The following is a 21,169-nucleotide window of genomic DNA, read 5'->3' as shown; positions in this document are numbered from 1 at the left end:
TGTTTCATTTAATTATAGATTTCACAAAAACAATTCGTTTTCGGAAGAATCGCATATATAAACAAAGACATTTAATTATCTTTTTTTTGTTAGCGTATTTGAGCGTAAATCTAGAAATACTTTATAGTCTCAAGAGCCAGTCCCCATTAATGATTCTCTTGAACTCTATTATGTATACACGCTTTGTATATTACAGAAGCAGAGCGTATATGGTTTACATTTTCACTTTTCTATGGTTACATTTAGTAAATATAATTTATATGCAAATTATCTAACAACATTAATCTCTAATATGTTATCTCAAGGTTACTTTCTATTCGGGGAACCATTATCAAACATAACGTTATATATATTGTTCAGAGAATTGGGTGAAAAATTCCTCCAAGTACACTTACTTCCATATAACGTCACAAATTTGCAACATTGTATATATTTCATACAAGCGGCGTTTAAGCGTAATGAGACACAATCCTTAAAGGAAAATACAACTGTAAAACGATAGACCCTATAAGTAATCCTAAATAAATTATGTAACGTAAAAAAATACACATTTTGCCATTCCTTTGCATTTCAGTGTGGTCGTGGAAAACGTGACAAATTGTGACCAATTAGAGACTAGAAGTCGCTTCAAGTGGTTAGTTATACATCCCCACCAAATCATAAGGGTCCAGGTCCAGGATCTCTTCAAGCAGTCAGTGTACACCGACAGCCGAGAAACATCAGGTAGTTGGATAGTACTGCAAGATGCTACAAAAGAAAACAGTTCAACTTGATATACCGGATACTAAATACCATAACGCAAATATCAGAATAAAACAATTGTGTCCCTGTTGCAACTTAAACAGATTGGAGGAAAGGATCATAGTGTGCTTGAAACATTCGTTGCCGTACATTCAAAGAAAAGCACCGCTGCAAGCATTACACATTTGTAGGAAGTGCAGGCAGACGTTGTACAAGGTATTATCTTTTAACTGAGAAGTTACAGATCTAAAAAACTGTTAGGTATAGTTCTTGTACTTGATTGCTTGATATAAAGAAAGTATTCGAAATTTCGAATTGATTTTTAGTAATAGTAGGAGAAGGCTGTTCTTGTAGATTCATTAAAGATAAAGTATAAAGTGATATGTACTATGTGTTTCTGTGATACGATTTTGTAAAGTTAAATGAGTGGATGATACTGGTAGAATTAGTCAAAGTGATAGTTCGTTTGTTTGCAAGAATAGTGCAAATTATATTTGTAATCGTTAGTATCTGAAGCATCTGAAGTCGTTAGTTGTTTCGTCTTTTTGTTTAATATATTTTTTCATTTATTCAAGAGTGATGTTCATTTATTCGTATTTATGTAAAAGTTGGAACTATTGGATATTATTAATTCACAAATGAACAATTTTATTAGTATACATTTTCAATATATTATTCAATATATAATAAGCATCATGTAAAAATACATATTAGAAATTGAATTATGTGTTGTTAATTGTGAAAAACGAACAAAAAAGAAGCTGTGAGATTTGGGTATCAGGGTGCTGTTACCTTCCTGCATTGCTTTCGTTTTATTCGTAAAATAATTAATAATTAAAATATGGTCATAAGGATATCATTATTTCTACATTATATTTAGTGAATTTTATGGAAATTTTATTGGATTCTTTACAATTATTTTACATGAATTTATGTAATTGTGTCGTGCAGAAAACTCCTGTTGGTATATACGTATGTACTGTTCATTCAAGGGAAGATGTAAGTTGGTAAACATATAAATTGATCACAGATGTTAGACAAATACTTGAAAACTAGGAAATAGTCAAACGTAGTGTTATTTGGTTTCCTGATAATTTACAAAATATTTAAACCTGACATATATACTTTAGTTACTTTATAAGGTTTTTGTTTGGTTTTTCTTCTCTTTTTAACGTCATTATTTGAAACTATCAGCTCAGTAAAAATTATTTAATAAAATTAAATCATAATATTTAATAAAATCAGTAAAAATTATATAATAACAAAAATTTTTTTATTAGTCATTTAATTACTAAGTAAAAACAATCCAAATTCGTAGCTTTAGCATAATGGAAGATATTACTTTTATTATAGGATTCATAGAGTTTTATTGCATTATTACGTATATATTTCTAACTAAAAGTATTCGTATTTTGTTCTTCGCGTTTACTCCGGTAGATATACTGTTACATCAAATTTCTAGGAATTGTTTGTTGCTGAAGAGGAGTAATGTGATACTGCTACTCTTCTAATATGATACAATAACCTTACCCCAAAGAAATCAGAGAACGCTAGAATTATGTATATATATCTCTACTTATCAGTTGATCTTTAAATGTAAACTTGTTCGCTCAATCGCTGATTGAGTTTTTATAACTAGATTGCTAGTATGACGGCGGACAACGTAAGTTATCTCGGATATTGAAATAGTTATCAGGAGCAATAAGTATCATTAATAAATCTTTTTTGAACTTGCACTGATGTAAATGTCACTGTGACGCCGTGAGATGTTTAACGCCTGTGTTATCAAACGTGAAGGGACATAAACGAGGATTTTGGTTCGTTATTAGTTTTTTATCTATCCTATCGTATCCTTTTGAATCATCTGTTTTTCTGGGTTGTATAGCTATATATATATATAGACAATGCGAGGCTACCGCGTGGCTAGTCAACGATTGTCGGGTTTTTTGGCGAAATTAATCATTTGCGCTACCTTAAGTTGCGCGTGCCACGCGCTACAATATAACACGCGGTGAGGCGTTACTTTGAAATACGAGTATGAAATACTGTATCGACTCTGAAATATTTCCAAGATATCGATGACTCTATGTGACGCCGTGCACTCTGTAACTGTAACTCGATAAACGAACGATCTGACTGTTAACCGACGTGCACCGCACGCCATTTTTATTTCTGTGACAAATGCCTATCGACGTGGTATATACGTTGCGGGCGATTTGGAACAAAAGCATCTCGATCTGCGTGGCACGTCTTTCTAGCGCAAGTGGCTAAAGCCGCAGCTCTTTAGTCGGTTCGTTTGAACACGTATTAAAACAACTTTGTCAAAAACATTAGCAATAGGTTATGGAACGGATGTGACTTAGCTACTATTTTTAAGTTTTATTTTTTTACACGCATTCTTGTCATATATGGCTAAGTTTCGCTTATGGTCAGGAAAACTCCTGATTTTCGAGGATTTAACGAAAATGTCTGAGTCAAACTTTATATCTTGCTTATCTTTAATCTATTTCCATATTGCAGTCGTTTTTTTATATATAATTCCAGGATCCACTGTCGTCGCCTTTGTCTTTGTGTTCTTATATTTTTCAAAATTCGGCGAATTGCCTCTAGTGTTCACCAGCTGTTTTCCTTCAAAATGAAACAATGTAAATTCGGTTTAAGGCACTAGGCCACTTGAGAATCGAGGCAACTTTGTAGTATCCATACATAGCTTAAAAAGAGAAAGCTGACACACCATAAATTAAGTCCTCTCCCATACTGCGTCATGGGCTAGAGGAATCTAACGTTTGTGCAACTGCAGCTTTGTCTTTTGTTTTTGCTTACAAGCCGGACACCATGTGTCTCCTCGATGCCATCTTCTTGAGTCTGTCGAGGATTGTAATTTGAGCGAGCGTTTGGTCGGAAGTTTATGGGATGGGCTTAGGTCAAAAGGTAAGAAACTTAAGTGGCTAGTCATTGCTATCTTTTCTAGTTTTTGAAATGGACTTCATAGAATAAACTTTTATGATGGAGTTAAGTATGGGAAAATTCTACTTCGCCATGCTCTTGAAATTTCTTGAAGAGCACGCAGAAGACAGAAAGGTCTTTTATTCCAAATATTTCTTATCTATGCAATGCAGGAGACAATTGCAATTGTGCTGAATATGTAGCACGTAGGGCACGATTTATGGGAAACGTCTGAGTGTACCGTTCCTGAAAATTTTGAAGAAGTTATGTTTTTCATATACATATAATAAACTCACGATCCATTCCACCATAAGACTTTGCAACATTCATAATATATGGGAAACCAAAAATATCACGCTTGGACAAAACGTCGTTGTAACTCTATCGAACGAAAAGTCTGTGTGTAACTTCGCATTGCGTTTGTCAAGAGTCGTCCAGTCTAATGAGACTGGACTAAAGTTCGCTTAGGAACTAGCCACTAGTAGGTATAAATTCTGTTCGACATTACTTCGAAGTCATTCTTACCCCTTCCGTTGATAGTACATAAACTGCAGCATTTACACACTTACGTAATATGTTATCACTCATTCATTCGCGACATATACACTTATTAATTAGGTTATTATCAGATCTTAACACTCTGGGGATCTGATAAGCATATAGCCTGAATTCCTGGATGCTTCTAGAGCGATTGAAAAAGATTCAAAGTGATCAATATTATAGTGACTTTTATATATTTATCTACAAAAATGAAACAGGAAACTATGACTATTTAATTAGAGCTATTTCCTGATGCATTAATGTAATACAACTAAAACAACTAAATTGCTACAACTAATCAACTTCTGCGTGACAACTCATGACTCACAACTCATAACAATCGACAACCAACAACTCGCAACTAAGTATTCGTGACTCATGATTAACTACCAACTAAATCCAACTAATGACTAACTTTCTCCGCCAAAACATCCCTTTATCAGAGTTTTTGAATTCCAACCATATACACGTGTTCCGCAGCCGTTTATGACCACAGATGGTCACGTATGCCTTTTCCAAGTAACTGCTTTTCTGAAGGACTGTGGATATACCGATGGGCCACATGACCTATTGGAATTTTCCGCCCCTTCTGGCACTTCCACTTTCTACCTGCACTATAGTTCATCGGGTTTTTCTTAAATTTTTCTTTTTTACTGTTTTATTTAACAATAGTTCATATATTTATAAGATACCGCGTGAAATATGAAAGACGCGAATTCGCGTTTCCGGTTCCCAACCGTTGGTAAATGAAAGACGTGAATTCGCGTCTTCGACCCCCAAAGCGTTAGTAGCAAAACCTAAACATTTGACTGAACCTACTAGCATAATTACTCGGAATTGCGACGCATATTGTGAAAATAAATTTTCGAATAATAAAAATGTCATATATATTACAGAAATTATTCACATACTATCAAAATGTTTCTCGCGTACCTGGTCATCTATATCGTTTATTTGTTATAAATATTTAGTAAATTACAATTTTATAAACGTTCGTATTATATTCATGGACAACAAAGAAGAATGATCTTAAGAGCTTTATTGTTATAACGTTATAATAAAACGTTATTGATAGACATTGATTATTCGATATATCAACAATATTATAACACTCCCTGATAATTGACCAAATAAGATTCTAACCCATAGCTAGGTAACGCGACACCATAAGTGATTATATTCGCTAGTTAATTTAAAGAATATTTCAGGAATCTGTGTCATATTTTGCTACTTCATAAATCAGTTATCAATATTGCTTTCTTCTGTTAAAGATTGACAATTATAATCAGTTTTGTATTATATTATTTGTTTTAAATTACGTTATAATATTTAATTAATGTTATATTTTTTTAATCGTAAACGTTTTAACTAAGAAACACTTAACAACTCGCTTGATAAACACGTGTGTATCAATATCTAAGTATAAATTGTGGAAGAATTGATGCTCATATAATAACAAGAGAAATTACAGTGCGAGTATCCTGGTTACCTATAATAATAACAATTCTAAGTATGCATCTGATATATAAATATATACATTTTGCTATATCAACAATCTTAGATTACCGCATCCGTCTAAGATCAAGCGTGACAAATTGTTGACATTGATCTGACTTCTGGTAATCTGGCATTATTAATTTAAACTAAAGTATTTTCAATCAATGATTAAAAAAAATAAAAGATTAAACATCAAAAAAACTCTTTATGGATTCTATTTCTTGAACTTTAAGAATGTATCTGCCTGATGCATACATAATATACATTCTGCTATATCAACATATTTCTTAGATTACCGTATCCGTCTCAGCTTACGCATGAATAACTGCTGGCATTGCTGTTGCGTTTTCTAGTAATCGCATTATTAATACAAATTAAAGCATTTTCAATCAATGATTAGAAAAGATAAAATATTAAACATCAAAGAAATTCTTTGAACTATTCCTTGAACTGTTATCCTTATAGGTAACCAGATTATTCGTAGTGCAGTTTATCTTGCTATATTTTGAGCATCAGTTCTTCCACAATTTATACACACTTAATTATATAATATACTAATTAGTATAATAAAATAATTATTTATATAATTATATGTATAATATACACGCGATATTTTCACAGATTTATTATTTTTGCGTCACTTCTAAGTATATACTTTATTTTGACAAAAACGCTCCATTGATCCAACTACAATTATTCTCATTATTAATTCTGGAGGATTGTTTTACATATGCAGCTTTGTTTAGTTATCTATTCGCATATTTATATTCGCATTATCTACTGCTACTGCAATTATGCGATTCGACCAAAGTTCAATACGTGTTTGTATAGGAGGGCACGAAAGGAAGCTGTTGGTGTAAAACAGATAAAATTTCTGTTTGATTATGATTTCTGTGACGGTGACGTAATTTTCCTATATAAATGGGGGTAGACAGTTCGGAGAATTCAGTATAAATCGTGTTTTTGGGCGAGTGATAAGTTTCATAGCAAAAGTATAAAATTGCATTCGAATCACGCTTGCTTTATAGTTGTATCGATATTTTCTTTGCTAATAAAAGCTATACGGATTTAATATATCGAAAACTTTATTACAGTAACAAGAATTTATTCTAAAAGAAATGTCATATTGCATGCTGGCATTATGAAAATTGTGAACAATATGAATAATAATAATTTAACACGTGTGATATCGTCATTTTTTTTATAATAAAAGCCTATTGATAATTCATAAAAAAATAATTTTATGATCTTGCATGCGCAGAATGTATGAAGGATATATTTTATAATTAGGAAGAATGTCGAAACCCTGAAATAAACCGATACCACTTGCCAAATTTCATTTTCTCATTAAATACATAATATTAGTGCGATAAATGTCTTTATGATAAGAGTGTTGTACGCACCTCAAAATCTAAGAAGACGTCTGGTAAAAATATGATTATTATCTGCTTGGTGCTTATTGCATGATCTCAATTATATGGTTAACAAACGATTTACCAATGTTATAACAGGATTTTATCGAAATAAAATCAACTTCTATCGCCATCTTATTTTCTTTTTTCTCAACTGCACGTTTCAAACAAAAGACGATCGGAGGGGGAGAGGGTTATAAGGAAAAATCTTCACTAAGCCATCGGAATCATTGCACAGATATGATGATCGTGAGACAACTTTGATATCCGACTGGCAGATCGTTCGTCTGGAGCAACGTAACACTGTGTTTACCAACTTGTTTCACCTGTCACTAACCAGCTGAACTGCGTATGTCCTATTCGTCCGAAACGTTCAATACACGAAGGAGCAAGAGAGAAAGTATATCATTGGAATGATGTCCGAAAACACACAAACGGGAGCCATGAACTATGACAACCTCGCGTTAAAATGCTGGCTTTACTGCATCGGACCAGTTCGCCGTTGCGAAGAGTTGAAAAAGGTGCGGTTCATACTCACGATCGATCCTTCTGGCAAATTACAAAGATATTTTATACGTTGTCCACAATGCCGTATTGTACATGTAGAAAGTGGAACGATCAAAATCGCCTGATTAAAAGAAACGAATGTAACGAAAACATGAACGAGAGACGCTCGTCTTCTTTTTTCTTCGAGTACTTTTTTGGATATTTAGAAATAGAAAACCGTTGACGATGTCGCGGGAATATAACCATAAAACACGATGGCGATTGTTTCAGTTGAAAGCGGACCTACAGAATCTTGGATTATCACGTAAACAGGTACATCAAGGCTTGATACAAATAGCGACGAAACCGCATGTAGTCCTTACGCGGCAGATACCATATAGAAGATATAGGTAAGTTGGCAATTATTGAGTCGATAATAGGAATAGGATTAATGTTCTGTCCTGTCTTAGTCGATAATAGGAATAGGATTAATGTTCTGTCTTTGATTCTTGTTGAGCAAGTAAGGTAGAATATATAATTTTGTATATATTGTAAAATAAATTATACCTACATATATTGATATGGTAAGGTCTTTTATCAATAATTGTTTGGTATAAGATATAGTAAGTACGCGATTAATCAGAGAAAGTGATGTAATTACAACTTTAATATAAACAAAACTATAACACAATTATCAGTTGTTAATGTTCCTTTGACTTTTTTTATAGATTTTAATAACATAAATGTATAAACCCTATTCTATGTATTATACAAGTTAGTTATATAATATATATTCATATAATATATTGTGATTATAAAATATTCGTTATGCTATTACACTTCACATTATATGATATAAAATAGATCTAAAATAGAAGAATAGAAATAGAATGATTTTTGTGATATTAATTGATTATAAATATTATGTGAGTTGTGTTCTAAATACCCTTCTCTACGTATACCAATTTTTCCCCCAATTATTTGCTCTATTAAAGAATACAAACATGATTATCATCAATCATACATATATCTTTTTTATTCAACAATATCGTAACTGAATTAATGAAACGTTGAGTAATATTCATTAACCGAAAGGTATATCAACATTTTTACTATTATATAACAATGAATTATTTTAATACAGAAACATAGTTGTACTTCTGAAAGGATATAAAGGAAAATTTTAATTTTGTCGCATTTTAAATTTCCTCTAATTTAATATTCATTGCAATTCAATATTCACTTAGAAAATAGTCATGCGAACAATGTCAAATATCATTTTCGAACTAATTCGAAATCTGGGAACTAATAATTAGTATAAACTGATTACTTAGTCCAGTACAATGGTATGCTTATTAGATACAGTAATACAATAATAAGCAAATAAAATAAAATTTTGAAAATTGTATATATATAGGTACGTAATTTGTGTACAAATTATATAGTATTCTAATGTGTTAAAAATCCTTGTTCCATTTAAAATATCACAAGTTGAAGTGAAGTTTCTCTTACAAACAGTATATGTAGGAGGAATGCGCACGACAAACAATATGTCTTAAAAATTTAAGAACATATAATACTGTGCAAACGCTTTGGATCAGCTACAATCTACAATAGTGATCTCATAATGACCTCATAGTAATCATATTTTTAGAAACAACAATGCGATGTACATAAAAATGAGTCTTTAGATATTTCTTTTGTGATGTTATTTATTTATAGTTCTTTTTGGTTCATAAATCTTTTAGAAATATTTCCTTAAAAAATTCTTAAATGAAATGTTACAAACGTCTGTAACAATTTAAAATAAGCTATGAAAAAGAAGGAAATCAAAGACATAGATAAACTAGTTGACGTACTGAAGGAGGAAATTTATTGAAAAAATTATTTGTCAAAATCCTGGAAAAAAATTAATCAATATTTCATGAGCGAATTCTAGACAATTCTCGAATGAAATATCTCTTAAGAAGTAACAATAGATTTTATATAATATTAAGTATCTTTACATTCATTTGTAAAGATGAGTCTATTTATTTAGTGGGTGGTCTAAGATTTTTACACATTATTATATATGCTAGTATACATGTTTGATTTATGCATATATAGTATATACACATACATATATGCATTGCGGTCATGTTTCTCAATTATCATTCAGTAAATAACACATTGTGTGCTGTAGCTTATTAGTTGGTCACTTTGAATATTGGAAGACAAGTGCTATTAATAACTAACGTATGATATTACACAATACCATGATCCACAACAAGAATAAGGAACCATTTAAATGAAAATAATTGTAAACAACAATTAGGAGCAAATAAAAAACATTTACCGGATGACTCGAAGAAATGCGATGTTCCGTTAAAATTAATCCCGTTGGTTTTAGCTTATTGCGATTATTACTACGAACAATTTATGTACAGTTGATGTTATTTCTATAATAATCAAAGAATTAAATTTTCTAAATCGTAGTTAAGAATTGGTTTACTTCCGATATGTAGTTAGGCCTTCGAAAAAAATGTGAAATTGAAGTTGTGAAAACTTGTGGAGCTTAAAACATATAAGAGAAATAAATAATTAAAAACCTGAATTTATTTATTTTCATGGTATTTAATTCGAAAATGATACGTTAAAGAAAATTATTTTCAGAACTCTAGAGAAATGCTGTTAATCGCTTAAATTATGTTTTTTACCATAAATTTTATAAGCGAATAATATTACAGAATGTATAAAATTTCTTAAGTTATTAAATGAAATTGATTTTAGAACAGCTTAATTTTATACATATCGTAAAACATTTTTAGCTTAATTTTGAAGCAGTGCTCTCATTTTATTATATTTACGTTTCAGATTTAAAAACTTGTCGAAAGATGAAAGAGAAAAGAATATCATTGATAATCTCAGAAGAAACGCTTTAAATTTGTGTCCGCAAATTGAAGATATACATAAATCAAACACGACGGAAATAATTATCAAAGAAGAGAGCAAATATATAAAAAAAGCGGATGGTGTGACAGCACATGAAACTGCATTGATAAGCAGCAATCGAGAATTATTCATACCAAACATATGTTATAAGTTAAAAAATCCATTAGCAACAATGCATTCCTTTGATGAAACGCTAAAACAGTTGGATGAAAGTATTTCCTCAAAAATGGAAGTGGATGAAAAATCCACTAATGTAAAAAAACTGGAAAATGATGTAGTTTCAAGTAAAAAATGTGATAAAGATGAAAATCATCATTGTATTCGTGAACATAAAGATACTCAAAAAATCCAAAAAATTCCTAATTTAATATCGGACAAAGTAGGTTCAAACAAAATATTAATGTTTAATAAATATAGAAAAAAACACGTTGAACCTAAATTGAAACTAAATTCTTTTTTTGCCAAGAAGGCAAGTGATTCTATAAAATCAGACGATTATAAGAAAGTAGATAATATTAAAAGCACAAAATCGGATATCGGCAAAAAATTACATAATGGTAAGAAGCTTATAGATATGAAAGTGAATTCTATACCAGACAAAAATACATACTCTAAACATGAGGACAGTACATTAAATTGTAGCCATAACACTGAAGAAGTAACAAAGATGAGAGAAAATACAGATAAAAGAAAGCTGCATAAACTAATAGTTTCAGATAAGCATAAAGAAATTATCAAAAAAAAAAGAAAAATAAAAGATAGATTTCGAACATATTTTGGGGACTGTATAAGTATTAGTGAAGATGAACAAGAGCAAAATATTATAGAAGAAAGATTTAGAAAGACAAGGAAAAAGGATTTTGTTGATTCTTGTAAGTCTGAAGTGCATGTTGCTGAAAGAAATATAACTATGACTGCTGCCCATGTCGATATAATTCAGAAATCAAATGAAGATACATCTCAGGGGATCATTGCTAATGTTGATATAAGTCATAAACCAAATGATGATATATCTCAAGGGACCATTACTAATCTTGATATGATTCATAAATTGAATAAGAATACATCTCAGGAGACCATTGTCAATGTTGACACAAATTATGGATTAAATGAAGATACATCTCAAAGGATCATTGTCAATGTTGATGTAATTCATGAATCAAGTGAAGACACATTTCAGGGAATCATTGCCAATGTTGATACAAGTCACAAATCAAATGAAGGTACATCTCAGGGTACGATTGGCAATATAATTCAGAAATCTGATGAAGATACATCTCAGAGGATCATTGTCAATGTTGATGTAATTCATGAATCAAATGAAGATACATCTCAGGGAATCATTGCCAATGTTGATACAAGTCATAAATCAAATGAAGGTACATCTCAGGGTACGATTGATAATATAATTCAGAAATCAGATGAAGATAGATCTCAGGGGACTATTGTCAATGTCGATACAATACACGAATCAAATGAAGTTACAAGTAATGCAAATAATAAATCTACTAGTCAAATTGAAAGTGCAACAAATTTTGTGGAAATTGAATGTAATAAATTACAAAATAATACATATGAAAACAAAACACATGATATTGAAATAGAGAAAAAAGAATTATCTCGAAATAAGAAGTTCACTAATTTTTCTGAGAAGAATAATATTGAGAAAAGTAAACATGCATCAAGTGTCACAGATATGTTCCAAATAACTGAGCAATCAAAAATTAGTGTTTCTACAGCAAAAATGAAAGCAACATCAGAGATAAATAATATATTACCTTCTGATATTCCGGAAATTTGTATCCCAAGTCTTGATACAGTAGCTATAAGTAAAAATTTTTCAGGATCTGAAAGAAGTAATTTAGATACAAAAGATTTTAATGATCTTCATATGAGATTTTTGAAAACTTGTCAGATTGGATCAAATGGAAATATTCTTAGTATTCGAGAAATTGACATGAATGGAGATGTTGGTGAAAGTTCAAATTTAAAAAAATTATCAGAAATACAAATTAATTGTAATCAAAGTATTACAGAAGAAGTATTAAATTATATTGAAGAAGATAAAAAAGTACAATTATCTTCTAATACAAATAAAACTGATAATGTTATTTCTACAAATAATATATCTAATGTGAAAAATAATGAGAATGAATTAGCAGTGGAAAATTCTGGATTAAGTATCTCAGAAAAGAAAGACATTCAATCCAATAAGTTACCTCAAGCTAAATTAAGAGTTTTAACTTGTGCAGAACTAGGTGCCAGATGGTGCCCCACACCTGTAAACAGTGTTACTCCTACTGTTGTTCAATTTTCACATAATACAGAAACTCAAACAGCACCCGAAATAATAGTTTCAACTCCTGCACCTGTATCTGAAACTGCTAGTCGAACAAATTCTGTGAATATGAAGAATTGTCATATGGATCCAACATTTTCAAAATCTTTGTATGTTATTTTTAAAAAGATACGTAGTATAATTTGGAAGATACGGAAATCTTCAATTACTGATGTAAGTTATGATAAAATGTTAAATAACCAATTCCAAAACATAAGAAAAATATTGAATACTGACGATTATATTGAACTAATAAAAAGAGTTATAGCTATACTTAACAAAGAAATGTTAATAATTCCACCACTATCATTAAACGAGTTGTTTTGTTATGCACCATCAGTCAAATCCTATTATTTCGATATTTTAAATAACCTGAATGAATGTCGAACTGTAAAATCTGTAGGTGTTCCAAACCAAATAACATTGAATCAAAATAGATTTTGCGATGCACAAGTATCACAGAATATATGGGCTTCATCTGTACAATCCAGGTTACAATATTTACTTTCTATTTCTTCTGAGCAAGGTCAAACACTTCGCCTTAACATTGTTCCAAACCAACCTCAGCAGAATTTTCAAGAGCAAATACCTTTGCAAAATAATGTTCTTCAAAGCAATGTATTGGTAAATCCCATTACTGTGAATAATAACAGCCATAATAATAATATGCATCAACACACTTACAGAATGCAAGTGCATGCAAATTTTACTCAACAAAATGTTTCAAATGTTAATTTTGCTAAGCAGAATCTAGTAACAAATATGCATGTTAGGCAAAGCTATCCTTTGCAATATTCCTTATTTCCACCTACTGGAAGAAATCAATTAGGGGGAGTACATGCTTCTGTACCATCATCTATATCTGTACCATCATCTGCATCATCTATAAACCAACAATATGTTTCATCTATTTTTATACCACAAACAAATACATATTCTAATGTAAATGTACCAAATTATACCATACAGCAAAATATGAACTTAATACATATGTCGCAGGGGAGGACTCAGTTACAAGATGTCTCACAATCTGTATCACCAAATCATAACATACTACAACTTGTACAGCAAAATATGAACTCAACATATATGTCACAGGGGACTCAGTTACAAGGTGTCTCACGATCTGTAGCACCAAATCGTAACATACCACAACCTGTACAGCAAAATATGAACTCAACACACATGTCACAGGGGACTCAGTTACAAGGTGTCTCACGATCTGTAGCACCAAATCGTAACATACCACAACCTGTACAAACTATGGTTGCAGCGAATATATCACGTTCTGTACTAAAAAATTCACAATACATTGAACAGAAACATCAAAAAGTAATCCCTCAAAAAAGGATACCAATGGAAGTTTCACAAAATCGTACATCTGAACAAGTAGCACAGTCTCAACAATTAAAGAAAAGTACACTCAGACGATTAAAGAAGAAAGAAAATCTGCAAGTTTCACTAGAATCAACAACAAATCTATTCGATATATTGAAATATATCTCTGATATTCAAAAACTTATATTACTGAAACAACTAGACTACTACTTTGGTTGTACCACTTGGTTACAACAACAGTTTACTTCAGAAAAATGGCAAGAAATTCATTCAGAGAGATCTCTATTACTTCATTTCCAAACACTCCTAAAACATCTAGTAGAAAAAACAATAAAAAACCTTTTACCAGATAACTATCAAACAAATATACTTAAAAATATTGAAATTGATGTTCCAAAAGTGATACAAATTACAGTAAAAGGAAACAATGGAATATGCTGTCAAGTTGAAGCATCTAAAAGTAACCAAGAACAGTATAATGCAATGAATATTAAACAAAATTGCACAAATTATGAAGAAAATTCAAATATTACAATAACACAAAACCAATGTGAAAAAGAACATGAAGCAACTGATAATTCACAGACAAATAGTTCTTCAATTAAGAAGAATTTACAAAGTCATCAAACATCAGACGTTGATGTATGTCAAGAGAATAAAGTGGAAAGGAAACCAAACAGCTCTAGAAATATATATAATTCAAAGACCAAAGAACAGAATTTAGATGAGTCAAAAAAGATAACTGAAAATATTCCTCAAGTAGTCACAGAAAAGTTATCAACACTATCAAATATGAAATTACTTAATAAAGATACCCTGCAGCAGTTAAATTCTCATCTAGTTACTGTAGAAATTTCTTCTAAGAATGATCAGGTAACTGTTGTTGATACTAATGCTAATAGTGAAAATACATCAAAATCTATAGAACCTGAAGAATATCAAGAACATCAACACTTAAAAGGTACCATTACTGATGACTTAACAGTATCTTCATTCAAATCTCCAAATAACATTGAATATTTTAATAATAAGGAATCGCACAACATTTCATTAGAGAGATCTCCTACAACTTATATTAAGGATGTTAGAAGTATATCAATGGAAGCATATTTAAGAATTGGTGTAACTAATAATGTTCCTGCAAATACTATGGAAGAAAATATTGAAGAGGAAGAAATTAAAATATGCTTATATTGTGGCAAACCTAGTACTGTAGCATGTATAATTTGTTTAGAAGCTAAATATTGCTCTAAAGAATGTTCTCAATTGCATTGGGGAGATCATTATAAAGACTGCTCACCTGTAGAAAGAAGTATATCTTCATAATTGAAACTTAGTATTATTTGTTATCTTATTGTCACAAGAACCTACAGCTCTACACAACTATAGTTTTGTGTTAATCAGTATTGATGTCTTTGGTTAAAATATAAGGATATTAATATAGATTTTCTTTATTAATGTTATAAATTATTATTTTTGACAAAAAAATGAACAGATGTCTATTGTATTTAGATATAAAAAATAAACTTCTCAAATAATAAGTTGAATTGTTTTTAATATGTAATTATAGATATATGTGAATTCTGATCAAGTAAATATATATACACTTCACTAAATTCAAATTTATTTTTTTATGTTTTCAGCAATACAGATTAAACACATACAAACTACATACTAATTTTATTCTCTAATTCTCTTCGTAACCAATACCAGGTATATAATTTTTTTTCGGATTATGAAAGAGTGAATGTTTTCCATCCTTCCATGGGAAAGCCTACACAAAGACAAAAATAATTAAATCTTGCGACAGTATTTAGTACTTTTGCAACTATTTTAGTATTTTTAATTATTTTTTTCTTCCTATTTAAATCTTACCTTATTCATTATTTTCATATATGGATACTGAATGAACTCCGGAGCTGGTTCATGATTTTCTTCAAGAACTTTGATATAGCAATTAACCATAGAAACTCCCAATAAAGGAATACCCACAAAATAGGTAATAAGCTTAAATATTTTAACAGTATCTAAAATCAAATGGAATGACAAATTATACTTATGTAACCATAGATTTCTAACTTTTAATAGAATTACAAATTTTCACATTAATGCTAAAACAGGATATAGATAAGGAGTACTTTTTATTTCAGATTTTGTAATAAAATACGCTTTGATGAAGTAAAAAGTTTAAAGAATCAGAAATCTTTCATTTTCACATTTTTCCGTGCCATTAAAAATCTTGTAAATGGAATTTTTCATAATTTACCGTTGGAAACAGGATGTTGACGTCCTTCTACTGTTCTTATATATTCTGCCATACCCCGTGTAAAAGTACGGCCAAATTGGCCTACCCTTAGTATCTTCGACATTTTGCGAGGAACAGGAGTAGAACGCAAGGAAAAAGTACAGATACTGATTTTATTCAATTACATCACTACATGTACATACGTCTCGGTTTTCAATGTAATTATTTTATTTCTCTACAGATGTCGCTCAATGTTTCTCCAGAAATGAAGTCAACATTACTCGTCGCTGATAAGTCGGTCATCTACCAAGTAGTATCCTCGTCTCTGATGGTATGTAACTATGTATATACTATTCAGCTATTATAAACATTTTTAGAAAATTTAGAAGTTTCAACTCTGCTTCCCAGGTTGATTACAATCAATAGGTATGTAATCTAAATAATTAAAATAAATGAAAAGATAGAAAAATTATAAGTAAGAGAGAAAGATTGATCAAAATAGTAATAAATTCCATTGAAAGTTTTATGTAAGTTTAATTTGGTGTTTACTCTTTATAATAGAGTTCTAAAAATCAATTGTTTTCATTTCTCTACGAAGAGCACATGAACATTATTGTTAACATTTTATAAATAGTGAATTACCTTTTTAATGTATTTTTATAATTAGAATATTAAAGTTATACATTATTTTCAAATAATGGAAGATAAATTTTTACATTAGTGTGTATATATGTGTGTACATGCTAATTTATATGGGAAAAATATATATTTACAAGAAAATAGATCCACTTTGTACGTCATTTGTATAACGATAAGTCACGTGATATTTTATCCGTTATTTTAATTTCTGATAATTCAAATTGTATGCAGTACTCCATACAATATCTGTTTCATCTCCTCTCTTTTTGATCGAAATAGAAAAATTATTTTATTATCAGGGTATGTTTATAAAGTTATTTAATAGTAATAATACTTAAATGGCATGTTTTAGTAATATTACTTACATACATATATTTAAAATTATAATCAAGTGTAATAAATTTCTTGGTATGATTCACTTCAATCATACCTTGGATAAAATGCATAGTCCTCGGGCATTTTAAAATGATTAATACATATTTTACTAATTCAATGTATGAATAATTATATATAATAGCTAAAATATTAAAGTATACAACTGTTTTATCAAAATATTAATTATGATTTGTTTTTGGTGTAGTATTCATCCTTGAAATGCAAAATATACATACATATGTATATGTGTTACATACAGCAATACACATACAGATGCATAATAATTTTTATAATAATGGTTTTATAGTAAATTTTATTATTCATGATAAAATTATATTAATTTAACTAAATATCAAACTTATTCTGTTTTAAAAATAAATATACATATGACACGTTTTATAACGCATTTAAGATAAATAAATGAACGTGAAAGAAATGATTATTTATTATATTTATTCAATGAATAAAGCAAGATGTTGAATAAAAATTAATATTTTTCAGTTCGAATGGGTAATTCTATCACAAAAAATAATTATCACAATAATCAGAAGTATACTAGTCAGGTATATATCATTTAAAATTGTAAATAAAACATAGGTTATAAATATAACCTATATAATGTAGATAATGTTATTAATAAGATCAACTACTTATATATAATTGTATCTCAATTGATAAAGATTAATAAATACTATTATAATATTTTTTATGCAGTATAGTCTTAGTGATATAATTGGTGGAAGTTGCATTGGATCAACGCAATCTTCGCAGAAAGAAACTAAATCATGGTCTCGTGCTTCTTGCAGAAGGTAATTGTAATAGTTCATAATTTTTATGCATTTAATAATCCATATGTAATAAGTATTTGACTTTATAGCTGGAGCGAAGGTACATTATATGATTCATTGGGTACTTCGAAAACATTATGGCCTGTATCACGTTGTCAGGCTATGTTTCTTCCAGAATTTCAAATAAGACAAGTATCTCTGCAAAATGCTTATATATTTTTAAGCATAATAGCCAAAGGAGCTTATGGAAAAGTATATAAAATTCAGAAACAAGATACTGGAGAATTTTTTGCTTTAAAAGTAATCAGTAAAGCTAAAGTGGTTGCAGAAAATGGTATAATGCAGGCTAAACAGGAAGTATGTATGCTTTTAAAATTGAAGGCATGTTTATTTTTATTTTGTATTGTAATTGAATTTATACATATATTTAATATTAGGTATCAATACAAAAATTGGTTGGTCATCATCCATTTATATTAGATTGCTCTCACAGGTGGCAAGGAAGGAAAACATTGTATATATGTAAGCTTGCAATTATGTTATTATTAATTATTGTTAGATATGTTTCTTAATGTGCATTAATTCCAGTAACTAAGTATGTTGGTGGAGGAGAGTTATTTTCATTAGTCGAGCAATGTGGTTCTCTGCCTGAAAATATAGTTAGAATATATGTAGCAGAAGTTGCTTTAGCTATTGGTAAATATACATCGTTTTGAATTGATAATTCAATATGAGATAGAATTTATGTTTCTTTGTTATTGTGTGTTAAAGATTTTTTGCACAATGCTGGTGTTGTACATAGAGATATAAAAGCTACAAATGTTCTATTGGATGAGGAAGGTCATGCTATAATTATTGATTTTGGTCTTGCAAAGTGGTTAAATCATACAGAAAGAACACATACGCTTTGTGGAACTCCAGAATATATGGGCAAGTACAAAAATGTATATAAAATATAAAAATTATATAAAGTAAACTATTTTTCACTTGATGTATCTTGTTATAGCACCAGAAATATTCAGTAGACAATATTATGGACAAGAAGTAGATTGGTGGTCATTGGGAGTATTAGCTTGTTTCATGCTTACAAATCAGGTATGTATGACATATATATTTTTTCTTTTTTCTGTTAAAGTAATATTAAATATGACATGAATTGTACTATCAACATACTAACATTGGAATTACAATCATTTCAATACAAGAAGTAGAAGATAAAATCTGAAGTATAGTAGAAAACATATATTTTTAAATATAAATTGATTCATTTATTAAAATTAAAGCGATAGTTTTTAATATACTACTTCACTTCATATATTCTTATGTTTAACAATGTTAGTATCTATACGTTATAACTATCTTAAAAGATACTGCAGTCCGTGGACTCCGTGGCGCAACGGTAGCGCGTCTGACTCCAGATCAGAAGGTTGCGTGTTCAAATCACGTCGGGGTCAAGTTTTATTTTTATAATTTCTTTTTTTACATTTTTTACATTTAACATGCAGAATATGAAGTAAATTTTATAGGTTTATTTTTAGTTGAATAAAGATTATATTTATTGTTATTATTTATCATTTTATGAAGTCGGCAAATTTCATTCTATGCAAATATATGGTAGAAGACTAGTTGTTATGCAATTTTTATGAATTTTTATATTTTATATATATAGCAAAGCTGAATAAATGATTAATTTTCTTTTGGTAATTGGTAGACATTTTTTCACTTTTTAAAAATAGTAAGTGATTTTTTTTTATATCATTTTATCCTAAAATGCGTAAAAAGTGTATATAGATTACTATTAACTGAGAATATACAATCAGTATTACAGAGTTTTCTATAATATATTTGCTGTTTAACATTTAAACTAATTCCTGAGAGTTTGTATCTAAGCAATGTTTAATATTTTAATGAGTATTTTTTTTTTTTTTTAGTGATCTACAATATTAATGAGTGATTAATATTGTTAATGATAATAAAAAAAAGGACTGAATTACAGTAGAATTTGTTTAGGATCAAAAAATAATTCGCCCCCGGGTGGGCTCGAACCACCAACCTTTCGGTTAACAGCCGAACGCGCTAGCCGATTGCGCCACGGAGGCAGTTGACTGAGAAGTTCTTTTCAAGTCTTTTGTTGCCGTTTCCTATCTTTTCAATGTTAATTTTGTTATATACTTTTATTTTGTAATTTATTATTTACAATATTTCTTCTATCTTAATGACATATTTTATATAAGAAGAACTATTTTTAATTCGTTGCATGTTGTAAGATCTTATGATAGAAGTTTCATTGCGGTTCATAAAAAGAAATATTTTTGCTCGTATTTAATATATTTATTATTATATATACTTATACTCATCATTAAACATTAATACAGTCTTTTTATTTCTTTTTGAATTGAACACTTCGTTATACATTCAGAATTATTTATTTAAAAATAGTTATTAAATAATTTACAAGATATGTATGTTGTTGAGTAGATCTTTTCTAGAATATCGTATTAGTATTAGTAACAGTATTAATATATATAATATAATAATAATTAAATTGAATTTTAAAACAATATGCGATTTCGATATGAAACATCGAATCATTACTATGATAAAATCAAAATCATTGTCATTCATCAAATTAAATTATCTATAAGCGTAATTACACGAAATCAAACATTAACTGCAGCATCTACAAAATAACATATGGAATGTTATTGGAACGGTTGTTTAAATATAATAATTAAACACCGTCATGAAACCACCGGTATGCAAATATTTATGCAAATTGATATTCTTATGGATATTATTAAAGAAATGAAACCTGAACAGGAATTTGTTTTATCTAGTAAATCTTTTAACGAGTGTTTTGAATATTTCACATATCTTTGCACATTATATATAT

At 29.4% G+C, this 21,169-nt stretch overlaps 3 protein-coding genes, 1 long non-coding RNA gene and 2 other non-coding genes across 15 annotated transcripts in view; 3 read left to right on the top strand and 3 right to left on the bottom strand.

Moving 5' to 3' along the window:
- Nucleotides 1-619: 619 nt before the first annotated feature.
- LOC125384696 lies at nt 620-12,914 on the bottom strand. Its single transcript, XR_007223371.1, has 3 exons — nt 12,773-12,914; nt 12,332-12,400; nt 620-747 (listed from the first exon to the last, which is right to left on the bottom strand). It is a non-coding gene; the product is annotated as an uncharacterized LOC125384696 (long non-coding RNA).
- On the top strand, nt 742-16,617 carry LOC100648741 (protein PF3D7_1417600). 5 transcript variants are annotated; one of them, XM_048404208.1, is made up of 4 exons: nt 742-957; nt 7,914-8,032; nt 10,476-13,065; nt 13,891-16,617. In XM_048404208.1, exons 1-4 carry the CDS (start codon nt 745-747, stop codon nt 15,553-15,555), a joined length of 4,587 nt encoding a protein of 1,528 aa, XP_048260165.1. In that variant the 5' UTR covers nt 742-744; the 3' UTR covers nt 15,556-16,617. The 5 variants fall into 5 exon arrangements, with proteins under 5 accessions (XP_048260165.1, XP_048260164.1, XP_020724377.2 ...); XM_048404207.1 differs by having other exon boundaries at nt 10,476-15,190; nt 15,262-15,457; XM_020868719.2 differs by lacking the exon at nt 742-957 and adding exons at nt 6,980-7,150; nt 7,236-7,657 and having other exon boundaries at nt 10,476-16,617.
- On the bottom strand, nt 15,832-16,667 carry LOC100643317 (cytochrome c oxidase subunit 6A1, mitochondrial). The gene is made up of 3 exons (XM_003394637.4): nt 16,496-16,667; nt 16,105-16,256; nt 15,832-16,003 (listed from the first exon to the last, which is right to left on the bottom strand). Exons 1-3 carry the CDS (start codon nt 16,596-16,598, stop codon nt 15,917-15,919), a joined length of 342 nt encoding a protein of 113 aa, XP_003394685.1. The 5' UTR covers nt 16,599-16,667; the 3' UTR covers nt 15,832-15,916.
- A 119-nt stretch (nt 16,668-16,786) lies between these two features.
- LOC100648013 (serine/threonine-protein kinase S6KL) overlaps nt 16,787-21,169 on the top strand; it is a 69,144-nt gene continuing 64,761 nt past the window's right edge. The window contains exons 1-8 of one of the 6 annotated variants that reach the window (XM_012321125.3): nt 16,787-16,805; nt 17,990-18,051; nt 18,203-18,297; nt 18,366-18,633; nt 18,714-18,798; nt 18,865-18,972; nt 19,048-19,206; nt 19,283-19,371. In XM_012321125.3, coding sequence (XP_012176515.1) covers nt 17,995-18,051; nt 18,203-18,297; nt 18,366-18,633; nt 18,714-18,798; nt 18,865-18,972; nt 19,048-19,206; nt 19,283-19,371 — 861 coding nt within the window. In that variant the 5' untranslated portion in view covers nt 16,787-16,805; nt 17,990-17,994. The other 5 variants (XM_003394517.4, XM_012321123.3, XM_012321126.3 and 2 more) reach the window with 5 other exon arrangements.
- On the top strand, nt 19,659-19,730 carry TRNAW-CCA. Its single transcript has one exon. It is a non-coding gene; the product is annotated as a tRNA-Trp (tRNA).
- On the bottom strand, nt 20,302-20,375 carry TRNAN-GUU. The gene has a single exon. It is a non-coding gene; the product is annotated as a tRNA-Asn (tRNA).

Source organism: Bombus terrestris, chromosome 3 (genome assembly GCF_910591885.1).
Source record: "Bombus terrestris chromosome 3, iyBomTerr1.2, whole genome shotgun sequence".
NCBI classification, from domain to species: Eukaryota; Metazoa; Arthropoda; class Insecta; order Hymenoptera; family Apidae; genus Bombus; species Bombus terrestris.
This window is presented reverse-complemented; position numbering and strand designations above follow the sequence as displayed.